This window comes from Neophocaena asiaeorientalis, unplaced genomic scaffold (genome assembly GCF_003031525.2).
Source record: "Neophocaena asiaeorientalis asiaeorientalis breed wild unplaced genomic scaffold, Neophocaena_asiaeorientalis_V1.1 scaffold160, whole genome shotgun sequence".
NCBI classification, from domain to species: domain Eukaryota; kingdom Metazoa; phylum Chordata; class Mammalia; order Artiodactyla; family Phocoenidae; genus Neophocaena; species Neophocaena asiaeorientalis.
The window spans coordinates 3532315-3548110 of NW_020175675.1; the positions used below are offsets into that span (position 1 = coordinate 3532315).

Here is a 15796-nt window from a genome sequence, read left to right on the forward strand (position 1 = left end):
AAGTTAAATAATGTCCACCATCTTTTCCAGGAACGTCCAATCATTTTTTAAATGAAGCAATAAACAACTAGATTATTGCAATTTTGACTTATAGAGTATTATAAAAGTAGCTGAAAAGTTACAATCCTAATCTGTTTATAAAAATAATAGGTCTGGTATTTTTGTAGTCATAAGTGGCCAAGGGTTAAATCAATAGGAACCAAGGAAATTTCAAGATACTGTACGTTGAAGAAAGGCACTAAGAAATTAAATTAATATTTTCCAAAAACCCCCACGACACAAACACACACACACACACACACACACACACACACACACACACAGAATACTACTCTAGGCCTGCAGAATTTAAAATCAAGAGACTATTCTGTTGAATAGATTACATATGCAAAAGACTGATTATCAGGAATGTAGGTTTATTTCATTAAAAAACAAAACAAAACAGATTCATCCCCCAAAGAGTACTGTGTCCTTTAAAGCAGCAGCAATCACAAGGCACATATGTACAAAATACCTCGAGCAAAATAGAAACTAAACATTAAAAAAATATGTTATTTAAAAAGATGTTGAAGACCATTTGTTAATATGAACATATATTATAAAATGACATTTTTAATATAATTTTATTCCTTTCCCTTTAATAAGAGATGGAGTAATAGTGTAATATTTATGTAGTACCTTATGGCACATATCACAAACATTTATACCACCCAACTTGGTTTGCTAAAGAAAAAACAGATAGCTGAAGCACAGCTTAAAAATTTTATTTTTAGTGCTTTCACATCTTTTTTAGATATTTGGAATTCATAAGCTGAAAAGAAATAAAGGTCTCATTTTCTTTAGCTTAGAAAAAAAGCTTGTAGTTATACGTCCCTATACAAAAAAGAACACATTCTAGATATTCTAAAATATCAAGGACATGATTTCTATTTTGGGATCATCACAATAATCCTGTTCTGAAAACAGATTAGAAGTCAACACATAACGAATGTAAAGGTCAATTATACTAAAATAAAATAGAACTTGATTTAAATTATTGCTCACTTAGGAAGTATAATGACTATTCTCTGGTTAGGGATGCTAAGATTCACTGTTAGAAATGGTGCAACATCAGTATTTAGTGTATATAAAAATTCTAGGATTCAAATATAACGAAAAATTTATAACGATCACACATAAAGTATTCTTTATATATTAGCCACCATTGAGCTTCACATGACGAAGACTGAAAAAGATGTGGTTGAATTAGATCTTCAATACATTTTGTATCATATATGCTGAAGTGCCTCTAAGCTTTAATGTTGCAGAAAATTTTCTATGAGATATTAAGAAGTGCTCACAATCTTTATCATTAGAAGGGAAAGAAGATACACTGAAGCTCCATTTTTAAACAATGACAAAAAAAAAAGAATATAAAATACTAGTATTAATAAAACGTTTAAATAGTACTAAACAGCACAATTTAAATATCAATTATACGCTGTCATTAGTTTTTCTCTTAAGAAAATCAGTTCTTGGGCTTTTGGATTTGTTTTCTTTTAAGTATCCAGCATCCTTTTCATGGTCATACACTGAGTCGATATCCACACCATCTAGTGACACCCTATGTGGTTCCCGCAGGCCCCCTCTGGCTCACTCTGCAGTGACTCAGGTCTGTCTGCGTGTTGCGTGGTGAGAGGCCACCAGGCCCCAGACTAAAGCAGCACGGTCTGGGCCACCTTGCTGATTGTGGTCGCAGCTTTCTCTAGTTCCTCTTCTGTTTGTTCCACTGTGACCACAACCCTAATGCTGAGAAATAATAAGGGACACAAAAGACAGTCAAATGAGAGTCTATACCAAGGGTCAGCCTGCCACCTGTTTTCGTGAATAAAGCTCTTCTACTGGAACATGGCCTACTGTCCATAGCCACTTTCTCACTGCCCCAGCAGGGTTGCGTAGTTGTGGCAGGGACCTTGTGTCCTGCAAGCTGAAAGCATTTTACTATCTGCTATTTATAGGAGTTTGCCATTCCCTGCCTGGACTAGTAGCGATCTAGTCAAGGTAACCTTGCAGTAGGGCTCTGCCCAGGGCCGGCAGGAAACTGTCCTTTCAATCTACCGCTGCAAGCAGTATCAGGCCCAAAGCAGGAAGTCAACGTTTCTCATATTAATGTGTGGTTGTTCATAAGTGTAATTCAATAAGTCATATAGAGGTTCTACAATACTTTGATGTGAGGCAGAAATTTTCAAGTTTTCAGGAAACTGAAGACAAGAAATATCAGCCTGACAGGGCACTTCTACCCCTGTCCCTCTCACTCCCCTCTGCAAACATCTGCATCAGCCACTGGACACACACACACTGAGTTGGGCTGGGCCCAGAGTCCTGAGGGCACAAAACGACGGTGGCCCCTGTCCTCATGAAACACAGGATCACAACTTTGGATGGTGTAACTAGAACGGAGAGAGCAGGATCTTTAGGGTGCCAGAACAGTCTTCCAGAACCCAGCCCAGTGCTCCACGCCTGCACAGCGCTGACTTTGTGTGCTCTCGTGGGTCTCTCCCAGACTCTTCCAGGCTCCCTCTCCATGGTGCCTCTCAAACCTGTGCTCTGGGCTCCCCAGATGCACCTGTAGGTCTCTACGCCACTGCAGACCCTGCTGGAAGGCCTGATGCCCACCCCAGCTTGTTTGATATGCTTGATTTTGCAGGCTCGGCTTAAGTGTCTCCTGTTCTAGGAAGCCTCAGCCCCTCCCAGGCCAGAACTAACCATGCCCTCCTCCTCTGTGACCTCCCTGACCTGTGTCATGACCCTGAAACCCTCAAGCTCTGGGTGTCTACCTTCTTGGACTACACTGTTTAAGTGCTTAGGGGACAGAATCAGGTGTTGAATGAATGCCAATTTTAAATGAGTCAAGGCGCCTTCCCATTGAGGGCTGCTTGAACCTCTGTAGAGGTTTTCCCCACTGTCACTTTGCTTTTCCTTGGGTGTTTAATACGTATTTGTCAGATGAAGTACCACACAGTGCTTGGGCCAGAGGTGGGATGAGCAGCAACCCCCAGACTGTGCCCCCCCACCGCCACACACACTGTAAGGACTATCCTGGTGGCGGAAACTGCTGGCCCAGCACATGCTACCGTAGCACAGCGGTAGGTTGTCGCCAATGCGAACCTGGGCTGTCCCAGTTCGTTCTTGGGATTGCAGATGTGTCATTAAGTTAATTACAGAGTCCTGAGGGCATTTTCAATTAAAATGGGAAAACATCTAGCTTAAGAACAGAAACAGGTGACGTTCTATCTTTTAACAATACACATTCTTCCTTATCCTGTGACAGTCTTTCAAAAAATTTCAAAACATAATACATTTCATACAGAGTTTAAAGTAGAAAACAATGACTCAGGTCATAATTTTAAGTCTACCAACCTTGGAGGAGGGAGATACTTCTCTTCTTTCTCCAGGTAGCGCGCCTGAGTTAACGCGATGCCTCTGTCCATGCACTGTATGAGGAAAAGGAATACATTTGCAACCTGGACAGCAGACACTGATCATTAAAACAGGAAGGTGCGGTGAAATGCTACTCTCAAGAGTAGTTTTAATTCATTTTTCCGATCATAACTGCTAGAAGACAAAACAAAATACCACAGAATCATCTTATCATCTTGAGGGCACTGTTCTACAGAACTTCCTGCAATAATGGAGGTGTTCGCCCTGTGCTGTCCAGGACGGCAGTCAGGGGCCCACGTGGCTCTCGGGCACTTTGAGATATGGCTAGTGCAACTGTAACACTGAACTTTGAATCTGACTTAATTTAAACAGCCATAGGTAACTAGCGGTTACCACTTTAGGCAAAGCAGAGTTAGGACAAGGGGAAACAGGACCAACAAAGCCCCGGAGGCTAACCAAGAGCTGCACTTAGTAACGCCAGCAGAATCATTTCAGAGAGGAACTGCTCACACGTCAAATATCAACAACACCTCTGATTCCCATGTGCTACACTTGGACACAGTGCTACCAAGCACAGAAGAGTCTGGTGTCACATTTTGCACAGCTTTCCAATACATCAGCTACCTGCCAACATTTTTTAAAAAATTAAATAATCACTATCAAAATAAAGCATAAAGTCAGACGAGGGTAATGGTTTATAAGGGTTTCTCCTTGGGGTGATGAAATGTTTTGAAATCAGATAGTGACGGCTGCACAACCCTGTGAGGATACTAAAAACCACTCAACGGTATACTTTAAAGAGTGAATTTTATGGAACGTGAATTGTATTTTTAAACAAATGAACAAACAAACAGTCAGCTAGAGCAAGGGGTGCTGTAAAGGAAAGAACAATCAGTGCCAGCGTGTGGCAGTGCAGGTATTTGCCTGAAGAGGGGCCATTCTGTAAGCTGTGAGGCAAGGTTTTCCTCTGCTAGGAAAAGATGGAAAACAATGGCAGGCAATGTCTTTTGCTGATTCTACATTCTGGAAGTGTACTTGGAAAAGTTAACTCCTTCTGCAAACATCTGGACTGGCTCTGTTTCTAGTCCTGTCTAGTTAAGAAACAGTATAAACCATAGCTCAGTTTGTAAAAACTTTTATCAGGAAGTCAACAAAAATTTGGCAGAACTGCTCAGTTCTGTAAAGCTTAAACAAGAACTACGGTGTCATGATCCTTTTTTCTCTTTCAAATATTGAAAAGAAAAAGCAAAGAGGAACAGGACAAAAGACTTATTAAGATGGAAGCTGCAATGATGCAAAGAAACTCTAAGAGTTTTCCTATTCCTTCCTACAAATGCAGTTTCCAGATAGTATTCTGTTCCCTTCCCCAGAGCCTGTTCTCTCCTCATTCAATTCTCAAGGTGATTTCCTGAAGACAGCCAATATCCAGCGGGAGCCCACAGATGTAATTTTGGGATCTGTGAATTGTCCAGACTCACTTTTTCTTTTTGTTATGAGGATAACCTATGTAAGAGAAGTATCGAGTCACTTGATTCACATGCCCTTTCTGAGTCTCCCTCTGGAACAGAGTAGCAGTAAGACCTTAGCTGTCGCTACCTAGTGAGAAAAGAACCGAGGTGTATCTGACTGGAACTGACACCCTGGCACCTAGAGAAGGCCCACGTCCCGTGACACAAAGTGTGTAGAGAAGCACCTTGAGGGGGGGTTGGAGGGGAGGCTCTGGGATAATAACGGTGTCACCACAGACTCCAACACAGGACATGCAGCTTCACAAGGCTGCTCTGGCGGCAGTCAGCGTCAGTCACACCACTCAGCAACTCAGTTAGAAAACAAACTCAGCTGTCACATGAAGGTAATGTCATAATTTGACTCTTACTAGGCTTGTCTGTTCTGCTTATATTTAAGTTATAAATTTGTTTTGGTATTACATTTGTATAGGAGCTCTAATTAAAAGGATGTTGTACTTCCTTTTATAGCTTATACATTTAAGTAATATGACAATAAAAACACCGAGGCAGTAAAAAAGGTCTGTGGGATGCTTTTCCCCTTTAAAGAGTTTTTTTTCATGTTTGCAGAGCTGCACCTGAGGAGACATCCGTGACATTTCCTCACCCAGCAAGGCGAGAGCCACTCCAGCCTGTTCATTCATAATCTGACACGTTTCCTTAATTAGGAATCTCATATTCTGGGTTTGGTTTTATTTTGTTTTTTTAGGACAAGTGACTCTGGAAGGCCACAAGTTGCAAGAAGCTCTCCACGAATCAATGATCCACAAGTTGCAAGAAGCTCTCCATGAATCAATGCCTGCAGGTACTGTGGTTCACACATCGCAGGGTACAGGTCAGCTGAAGCCAGAGGCTGGCTTAGCACCACAGCCTCCATACTGAGCAGCCACGTGACCGCCTGCTGTGCCACAGCCGGGCAGGGGCACATGGCAGACTTGACCGTCACTACTACCCTGATGCCTGGCAGCACGGACTCAGGGAAGGAGCCTCTGAAAGGAACCGTCAGGACAAGCAGGACAAGGAAATTCTCAAATACATACTCCATGTATTTCAGATTCAAGTACAAGGCAGCACCCCCCTCGGTGCTCAGTGCTGCAGGGCCACTTGACCATTCTTTAGAAGGAGGAAAGTGAGGAGAGGACTTGGGTGAAAGCAGCTCTACTGAAGAGTAAAAGGCCAAGGGATCTTCCCTAGTGATGCGTTTCTTAGTTAATAACTAAGGTACTTAGTAGTAAGACTTTCAGAAGTCAGACATTTAAATCAAGCTCCCAAGTTAGGCACGGTAAAGGAGTGGCTCTTCTTCCTTCCTTTTTGGTTACAAGATTATTTCGACCTGTTTCTGAGCTATGCTGGGTGTTCAGCCCCAGTCAGCTGTCCGGTGTTGTGCGCCATCACCATACACAATGCCATCCCCACCTACATGTGCAAAAGCCTGGCTTTGTAAATAGTAAGCAATTGGGTTTTCTGGAAGACTAATTATTCAGAGTGGAAGCAAAGTGTATTTTAATACAATGTGGCAAAGAACACAACTTCAATGTGAACTGAAAATTGACCCAATGGAATAACCTGCAGCCTGTCAGTAGAGACTGCTACAGACTCCACTGGGCAGGGACAGATGTCAGGAAGGCTGGGCATCGGAACAATTCCATGTCACCAGAGGGGTAACCACAATTTCTGTTGTACCCAATCTCTTAGGGCAAAGAGAGCATTCTTAAAAATGACCTTAAAAATTGCTTGGGGGCTTCCCTGGTGGCGCCGTGGTTGAGAGTCCGCCTGCCGATGCAGAAAAAAAAAAAAAAAAAAAAAATTGCTTGGGTTCAGGGTAGAAGAGTACGAAGAGATTCACCTGAATAACTGGATACTCACTTGAGTTACTATTTCCTGAAGTAGTTTAACATCTCTTTCTCGACACCCAGTGCTCTCTTCCAGCTGGAGGTGAAATGCTGGAGAAATGGACTCACCCACCACCTTTAATCCAGAAATGCTGAGGAAGGGTAACACACACACAAGCATAAATCCTCTTCCGAGCTCAGATTTCTCACATATAATTTTACAAAGTCTGCATTAATGAATGTGACAGAAAGTTGGGACTTCCATGGGAAACATCATGTGATGGGATTCCAGATCTGACAAAGGGAGGTAAAAATGCACGCTCTGGGCAGTGCTTCCTAGTCTAGGACACCCTGCAGCATGGCTGGGAAGAGGATTCCCGGTCCCGCGGGACTCTCCGGCTCACATTTCACAGAGAACACGTGCATCATCCCCAGCCTCCCACCAGACAGTCTACGTGCCTCACCCACCTTGGCTGGGGCCAACTCCTCCTCAAGGGGCCCCTTGCAGGCCCACTCAGCCCTGGGCCTCTGCCCTGTCGCTTCCTCTCACCTGCTCTCTCCTGTTCTTGCACGGCTAGCGCCAGACACGCCCGGTCCCAAGTCCAGGGGGGCCTCCCTCATCACCCACTTTAGGGAAGTGTCTGCACCATCAGTTTCTATTACCTCTGTTTCCTCCATGGATAACATATTATAATTGATAATGTTGCTTCCTTATTTTCTAAATGTTTAGTTTGTATCTTGTCTTTTATAAACTACAGGGATGATTTCTGACACTAAAATTTTATACTTTGATCACCAACAATATATTTAGGTTGTAAAGCTATCTTCTTGTGTACATGTTTAATTTTAAATTTTTCTTGAATTACAATTATTTTCTTCTCTCTTAGGATTCACAGCACAGAAATCTGCTGTTTCTCAGGAAGGAAGGGAGATTTCTTTAGGGGTGAAAGCCTGTATTTTCAAATGATTATTGCAGTGTTATGAGAATGATAGGCCATATAATTTAGCCATGTATGGCTTGATTTCTGACCTATCTCCTAGGACAAAAAGAGTGATACATGTCTATTTGAAATTGGGCTAAACATTTTAAATGGCTTTCATTTAGTCTGCTTTACCTGGAAAGATTTGCTTTTCCCTTAGAATGAAATGAGCACAAAAAGCACTTGCTGGCATATTCGATTCTTCAAACATGTTTAGGACTCAACAAGCTTTTACTGAATGACTACCTGTGCCGAGTATCACATGAAATGAGGAAGCTAAGCTCACCTGCCTTTCAAACCACCCTTGAACATCATTAATTTGTGTCTACTTTCTTTAAATGTAATGCATCACACTAGGATCTCTCAATAAATCAGGCTGCAGATTTGAATCATGGAATCTTAGACTCTAGGGCTTCTGGAATATGGGGAAACCTTATAGATCAGTTGTTTTACTACTGTAGAAACTAAGAAATATGCTTTCAAAACCCATTTCTTAGGTGAATTTTGAATGTGTTAAACTTGTACACAAAGAAGTATTAAATGTTTTAGGTCATGTACTCTCAGGGAGAACTTAAAAAATTACTTTTCAAATTGCATTTCATATGAATTAAATGGCCTGGATTTTCCTTGATACAAACAAGGCACCTATAAGCCCAATCGAGCTTATTATTTGATCAAATGGGCTCATCTCACATGTTAGGTGGAGCAAGTTGGTGTGAGAAGGAATGAAACAAAATGCCCTCTTTCTGGCTGCCTGGATGCCACATTAAAGTTTAACTAAAACCAAATGGACAGAGAATTATAACTTGAGTTCAGAAAGTTAGAAGCTGTGTTTCAGAGCCTGTTATACTTAAAAAAAGCATTTCTGGAGAGCACATTATTTACCATATTATTTTACCCATTTTACCAAATGGAAATACTAAACACTGGTCTAGGTCCTAGGGATAGAACAATCAACAGTTCAGACGTGGTCTCCATCATGTGCTTAGTGTGGGGAAAGCGCTGGACATGAATAATTATCTGTTAGAATTTAGGGGCTCTTCAAGATTCCAGCAAGGACCCAAAGTAGCAAAGGCCGCTGACATCCTCTCCCAAATGCAACCTCAGAGATGAGAGAAGCAAATCACTGATTAGAGGAGACTAAAAAAAATTACTTAGAACTGAACACTGAAAATACTTACTGCCTTTGAAATGTTTATCCTTAAGATATTTATTGGAAAATAATAACACCAATAACCTAAATGTAAAAAGCTAAAAAAGAGTAAAAAAAACACAATTCAATGAAACAAGAAAGTAGAGAAATAAGGAAAAAAAAATCAATCAGAGAAAACAAAATATGAGTAAAAAACAAAATCAAACTTAAAAAAACGTGCTGGGCAAAATCCTGGACAGATTATCATAAGAATGAAAACGACAGAAACAGAAAATAAAAAGGGGAAATAATACAGACACAAGAGAGATAATCACAGACTATGCCCAGCCCAAAGGCCCCAAGTCTAGAGTCTCACAGAGGAGTCCTGCTCAACTTTGAAGAAACAGATAATCAAGCCTGGTCTTATACAATGGCTCCATAACGCAGGGAAGTGGAAAAACTGCTCAATACTTTATTGAGGCTACCACACATTGATTCCTAGGTTATGTAAGGTTGTTGTAACAAAAGATTATAGGTCCATTTAAATTATAAATGTGGATATAAAAATTCAAAATTCTAACTAACAGTGCAGAAAAATACACTGTAATCAAGGAGGGATTTACTCAGGAATGCAAGGATGTTTTAACATCAGAAAATACAGTCATCCCTCGGTAGTCACAGGAACATTCTGGGTACAGTGCCGTAGAGGTGGGTTTCAGTAGTTTCAAGTGTACATGAGAGGTGAGGATGTGGAGAGGGCATAAACAACTCTGGAAAAAGACTGGCTACAAAGAGAAGCAGAGCAATGGGCTAGTTGCTAGAGGGGAGTATGGGGCCACAGGAAAGAAGAATTTAAGACAAGATAGGGCAGGGTGTACTTGAATGCTAATCAAATGACTCAGGAAAGGGGAGAGACTGAAGAGAAAGGAGAGGAGACAACCAAAGGCACTTGGTCCTTAAGAAAGAAGAGCTGTGACGGATGGAGGAACGTTTCTTTGGCTATAACACGAGGGAAGACTGGTTCGGATACCCGCAGGTGTGCAGGTCTGTGAGGGAAAATGAGGGAGTTCCCAAGTGACAGCATGAGGCAAGGCTGTCAGCTAAAACTGGGTGGAGTGAGACAGAGGGTTAGGGATTCTGGAGAGAAGAAAAAGTGTGAAAGAGCTGGGAAAAGTAGAGGATTGGATTTAAAAAATAAACAAATTAACACTCATAGAATAAAGGGCATCTGAGGTAGGTGTTCATGAGTTGACAGTGACTCCAATGTGCTAGGCTGAACTGGTTTATTAATATTTCATAAGCCAATGTAACTGGAAACAATAATATCTCTCTACCATAAATCATACAAGGACTTTTGTTAGGATCAGAAAGTCAGACCCAGACTTCAATTATTTCTCCCCCTACTTTATCGGGAATATCTGTGACCCGCTTATTTATTAACTGTCCTTTTTAGAAAAGTTTCTAGTTTCCATATCTGGCAATAGGGATAGGACTTCCATGACTGAGAAGGCAGGTTTCAACTTGGAAAGGCAAAAAGAAACCACAGGCAAGGTGAGATCATTTTCTGTAAGATAAGAAATCTGCCTGAAGATGTCACTAGCCTCAATTTTTTTCTCAATTCTAGAGGAATCTTAAAGAACTACTCTTGTGTAGTTAAAACGAAAGTAAACAGAACACTCATATGGTTCACTTCGATTTCACTTGTTTCTTTTTCTTGAAGTAACTTAAAATAAATCAGTGATTTTCTAAAAAGCAGCATGGACTGTATGAGCCCACTGTCATTCTTTTATCCTTACAGATGTGTGGAGATTCTCCAGTGTTTATGCTGGTTATTTCTGGTGGCAGCATGTTGTGTTATTTTTTTTTCATCTTTGTTACCTTCTGTACTGCTGTAGTATTTTACCAATGAGCTTGTATCATTTTTAGAAAAACAAAGTTATGATATTTTAAAACAATGACAAAATGAATGCTCTGGTTTCACACACAGAGACAAATTTGAATGAACTGTGTTTTTGGTTTCTTAGCTGCAATTTAGACAAACTGACTCAAGCCTATTAAATGCACTGAAAACCAAAGAGGTGACATTCAAAATTTTTCACAAGTTGTTTAAATGTTGTGCAGATAAACTTTTGAGTTGGTTGGAAATATGTAAAACTCACCCTTGTAAAGCGTTATGAATTCGTTTGCACTTTTCCTTCAACACTGCAAAAATACCTGAAGGAAACAAATACATTAGTACATTTGGAAGGTTGCATATACTAATCTAAAAATGTTTTTAAAGATCCAGTTCATCAATTTAAAATGCAGCAAATCCTTCTGCCCACTAATAACACACAAATAGACTGCCAGTAACTCCTCTGAAGGTCCCCAACTTTCATCTGTGGCATATACTAGCTGGCACCTGCTCAGCCAACTTTCAGCAAAATCTGGGATGAGGTTTTCCACAACAAAACAATGGCTCTTGTTCTTCTTAAGATACTATAAATTATCTGGCCAAGAACAAAAGGGTACAAATATATTAAATATTTCTAGACCCTAAACAATTTGGGAAAAAACAGACACTGCAGTAATGTTTATGATCTCTTCTTGATATTTTCACTTTCTTTTAAGGAAAATCCACAAACTGAAATATCTGAGGAGACAGGAGTGGCAGGGTATCTGACAAGCAAGCATATGAATGTGCACACAGAAACACTCACTTTTACTGATTCTCTGAATTAAAACCAATGCTGAATCTTTAGAAATTTATAAAATTTAAAATTACAAACGCCAGGCCTGCTTTTCCATTTTCCTTTTAGCCTTTGGTGAGGAGGTGCTATCACAGCCCAAAACCACATTTTAAATTGAGTTGACTGCCCATTAAGCAAGATTTAATAGTTGGTAAACCTGTATGGCCTCAGCACCAATTCATGAATCAAAGGCTGATGAGGAAAACTAGACAACAGTTATAAAATTATAAGTACCAAGAATTAGCATACTTCAGCTAATTTCTCAAAAAACCCTGATAAACTAAAGGATGACTGGCCCAGAGCTAGTCCCTCCTTTTCCTGGCATCTCTGCCCACCAAGGGAGCGAGCTTTGCTTTGGCTCTGGCTTCACCTCCAGAAACACGAGAGAAGCTCTAACCCGAAACCCTGAGGCAGGGACAACTTCTTCACCATCATTTTTCCCATAAATTGCCAGATAATGTAATTCAGAGCCAGAGCTTTGTCTGGGAAATCATTTCCTCCAGCTAATTTCTCCAAAAAGGCAAACCAGCAGCATGGCTAACATGACTTGAAGTATCTTTGACTTCCTGTGTTTAAAGGTTATACCTGGATTTTCTTCCATGATGTTGAGGGCCTCAATTGCAGCAGCAGCTAAGAGGGGAGGTAATGAAGCTGAAAAGCAGTATCCCTGGCCGGAAAGTCGCTGAGAAGAAACACACAAGTTATAAAACATAAACACTTTTTTTTGTCTTTGTTTTTCTTTGGCTAAAAAAACTAAAGTCACCAAATCTCTGCACTCCCTATCAAATAGCATGTACAAATCGTGAGGTGGTAAGACCCAGGCATGTACAGAAGTTATGTAACAAAACCAAAACTTTTTTAGGAAGGGAGATAACTTCTAAATGTAAATATTTTGAATGATTCTTTAACAAATCTACTTCTAAATAAAAATTGTGTGACAAACTAAGTTAGAATGAAATTTTGTAATAGCAGTTACATTTTTAGTTGACCAATGGAGCAACAGGTTTCAGTTTTTACTTCTGTTTTTAAAAAGAACCCACCTGATGGTCAATTACGAAAGACCTGCCACAGCAGAAACCCCCAATAGAAGCAAGTGAATTCTCCATGTTGGCACTGATAAGATCAATATCATCAATCTGTCAGAAAAGAGGGACAGCGGGAGTTATTTCTCAATTTAAAGAAAAGGCGGGGGGAAGGCCAATGTCAATCCTAGAGACAAAATTTCAGCACTAATCATGTCAACATCTGGACTCAAACTACCTCCTTGAAAATAAAGGGTAAGTCATACAAAATCAATCGTTAAAAGGACCGATGTTTCATAGCCCACCTCTGAAGATGTCTCACTTTATACTTTTTTGCCATTCCATCATTCATTGACGATTTATTCACAGTGGAAGAGCTAGATAAAAGATGAAATCTAAAGTTGTTTGATACTAAACATATTCAGAGGTACAAGATAATTTCCTTGCTAAAACAGTGGTCTCAGCTGTCCTTCTCCATAGAAGGTACTTGAGAGAAATAAAAAGAAATCTATCAGGGTTTTGAACACTTTGGAGCAAGTACTACATTCCATTTACCTTTTCCACCTTTTCAAAAATGAAATCAATTTATCCAAACATGATGGCAATGGGCCACCATGGGCTCTGACCAAAATGGACCAACTGGGCAGTGGACGAACCTAATGTGCCCACTGGGCTCCTGAGTACCCACTACCTTCTCAACTGCTCGACACTCCTTTGGTCCTCACCTTCTGCTCCAGCCCCCAGCACCAAGTTCCATCCTGCATACAGCAGCCATTCTGTAATTACTCACTGATGGCCATAATAATGACTGGTCAGATCACATCTGGTGTTTTCCCAAGTGTTCCACAGATCCAACAAGGAAACCTGTGCACTATTCTTCTTTTTTTTAACCTTTCATTATGAAATATTTCAAACATATACAAAAGTATGAAGAATCCCCATCACCAGATTCAATAATTATCAACTTATGGACAATCCTGTTCCACGTATAAGCCCCCTACTGCCCTCTTCATTTCTTTGGAGCAAATCTCAGACTTTTTATGTTTTCATCTATAAATATTTCAGTGTGCATTTCTAAAAGATATGCACTCTTTCAAAAACATTACCACACTTAAAAAATGAAAAATTTCTTAATATCAAATACTGAGTGTTCAAGAATCTCTGTCTCACAAAGCTTGTTTTTCACAGTATTTGTTTGAATTAGGGTCCAAATAAGGTTCATACATTCTGCACTCTTACTCAAGCCATTATAAATACTACCTCTGAGACAACTGCTGGAAGCAGTGAGAAAACTAGAACAGTGAAATTAGATAGTGCTTTTTCCTTCTTTAAAATTTTCATGCCTTAAAAATTGCTCTGGTGTAAATTTTACTTGAATTACATTTCCATTTATCTTAAATTCTTCAGTGCATTTTATTGCCAAATGTCAGTTTGTCTTTGAAGAGTATGCTTCAGTCAACTTGGTGTGATATTCATTCTGCTCTACATTTTTCTCTAGGTCTGTATGGGTAGAGGGATGCAAATAATCTAAGGTGAGTTTATGTTTTATAGTTCAACATTTTAACACAAGTTGCAAAACTTTTATGCACAAGATTTGGAGAAAAGCTTCCTTCACATCAACCACACAGAGGTGGGTAAGGACAGGTTACACAGTGGTGGGTGAGGACAGGTCCTGCAGGTGGGCCCACACTGTTCCTCTCCGAGGCTCTAGGAGCAAAACCCACTAAGAGTGGGGCTAGTTGAGGCTCACTTCCTTTCAGCAAAAGAAACAATGAAAAACTCACTCCAGTTGTCTGGGACCTTGAACGGCTTTGTGAATCCATGCTGGTGGTATTTCTTTTATATATATATATATATATATATATATATATATATATCACCCCCATACACACAAATAACAACATAGAATTTTAAATATTAGAAAGAACATCTTTTCACTGCTTTGATACTTTCTAAAGGACAACTTAGAGAATTCTTCCTGATTTTAAAGAAAAAATGGAAGGCAAACTTAACTGTTTCTAGAGAAGAAACACTGAAAGCTGGGATCAAATGTTACCATGTAAACAGAACACAAATTCTATGATTAGCCACTGAGTTCCAAGGGAAGATAGGGACCCCGGTCTGGCTGACCCAATCCTCTGTGGGCTCAGTGAAGTGACAGACACCAAAGCTGCACCCTGCACATTGATGAGGAACACTGTCTTGTGCCCATGAAACCTGCCCAGCAGGATGGAACTGCATGGTTACTGTATGAGGGAATGTTCCAAAAAAGGAGAGCTTACATCGATTCCAAAATGTTCAGTGACTCCTCGGCCATGCTCCCCCAGGACTCCAAACGAAAGGCTTTCCTCCAGAAAGATCCTTGCTTTATATTTGTATTTTAACTTAACCTAAGTGGTAAATAAACACAACTTTAAAATACTGAAAATTCATAAAATTCATATTTGTGAATCTGCCTACATGCTAAAATTTATTTGTAACCTCCAAATCGATACTTAGGGCATATTTGCAGGGTGGTGAAAAACTTTGAGTCACCTGAAATGCACCTTCCCAGCTGAGTTAACAGGCTACTGCTTCAGCTTATATTGCAAACAAATGTCCTTTTCACATTCTGTTTACTGCCACATTTTTCGCATTTTGTGCTTTTCTTTGTGATTTTGTTGTTTACAATGGCCCCCAAGCACAGTGCTAAAGTTTGGCCTAGAGTCCCTAAGTGCAAGAAGGCTGTGATGTGCCTTATGGAGAAAATGTGTGTGTTACATAAGCTTCATTCAGGCCTGAGTTATAATACTGCTGGCTGTGAGTTCAATATGAATAAATCAACGATATATATTAAATAAGGTGTCTTTAAACAGAAACACATATAAAACAACGTTATGTATTGAGTGACTGATGAAAATGTTGTGACTAGAGGTTTGCAGAAAACTAACTCTGTATTTGCCCTAGGAGCAAAAGTTCAGTATTTGCAGCAGTTTTATAGAACATAAATACACACACACACACACACACACACCCACCCACACTTACTTTATAGAACATAACTACCATGAATAATGAAAAATAACTATTTTAGATGCTCTAAAATGATTCAATTTAACTCAGTAATACAGACAGCACAATGCCAATTTTTAAAGAAGGAACTGTTAAGACATTATGAGTACAGACATGTAATCTAT

General features: G+C 40.0%; 1 protein-coding gene across 1 annotated transcript in view; it reads right to left on the reverse strand.

The window, feature by feature from the left end:
• Positions 1-399: 399 nt before the first annotated feature.
• SPTLC1 (serine palmitoyltransferase long chain base subunit 1) overlaps positions 400-15796 on the reverse strand; it is a 69362-nt gene continuing 53965 nt past the window's right edge. The window contains exons 9-15 of the mRNA XM_024731947.1: positions 14903-15010; positions 12639-12734; positions 12184-12280; positions 11029-11083; positions 6792-6909; positions 3400-3473; positions 400-1788 (exon numbers count right to left, since the gene is read on the reverse strand). Coding sequence (XP_024587715.1) covers positions 1695-1788; positions 3400-3473; positions 6792-6909; positions 11029-11083; positions 12184-12280; positions 12639-12734; positions 14903-15010 — 642 coding nt within the window. The 3' untranslated portion in view covers positions 400-1694. The remainder of the gene's footprint in view (positions 1789-3399; positions 3474-6791; positions 6910-11028; positions 11084-12183; positions 12281-12638; positions 12735-14902; positions 15011-15796) is intronic.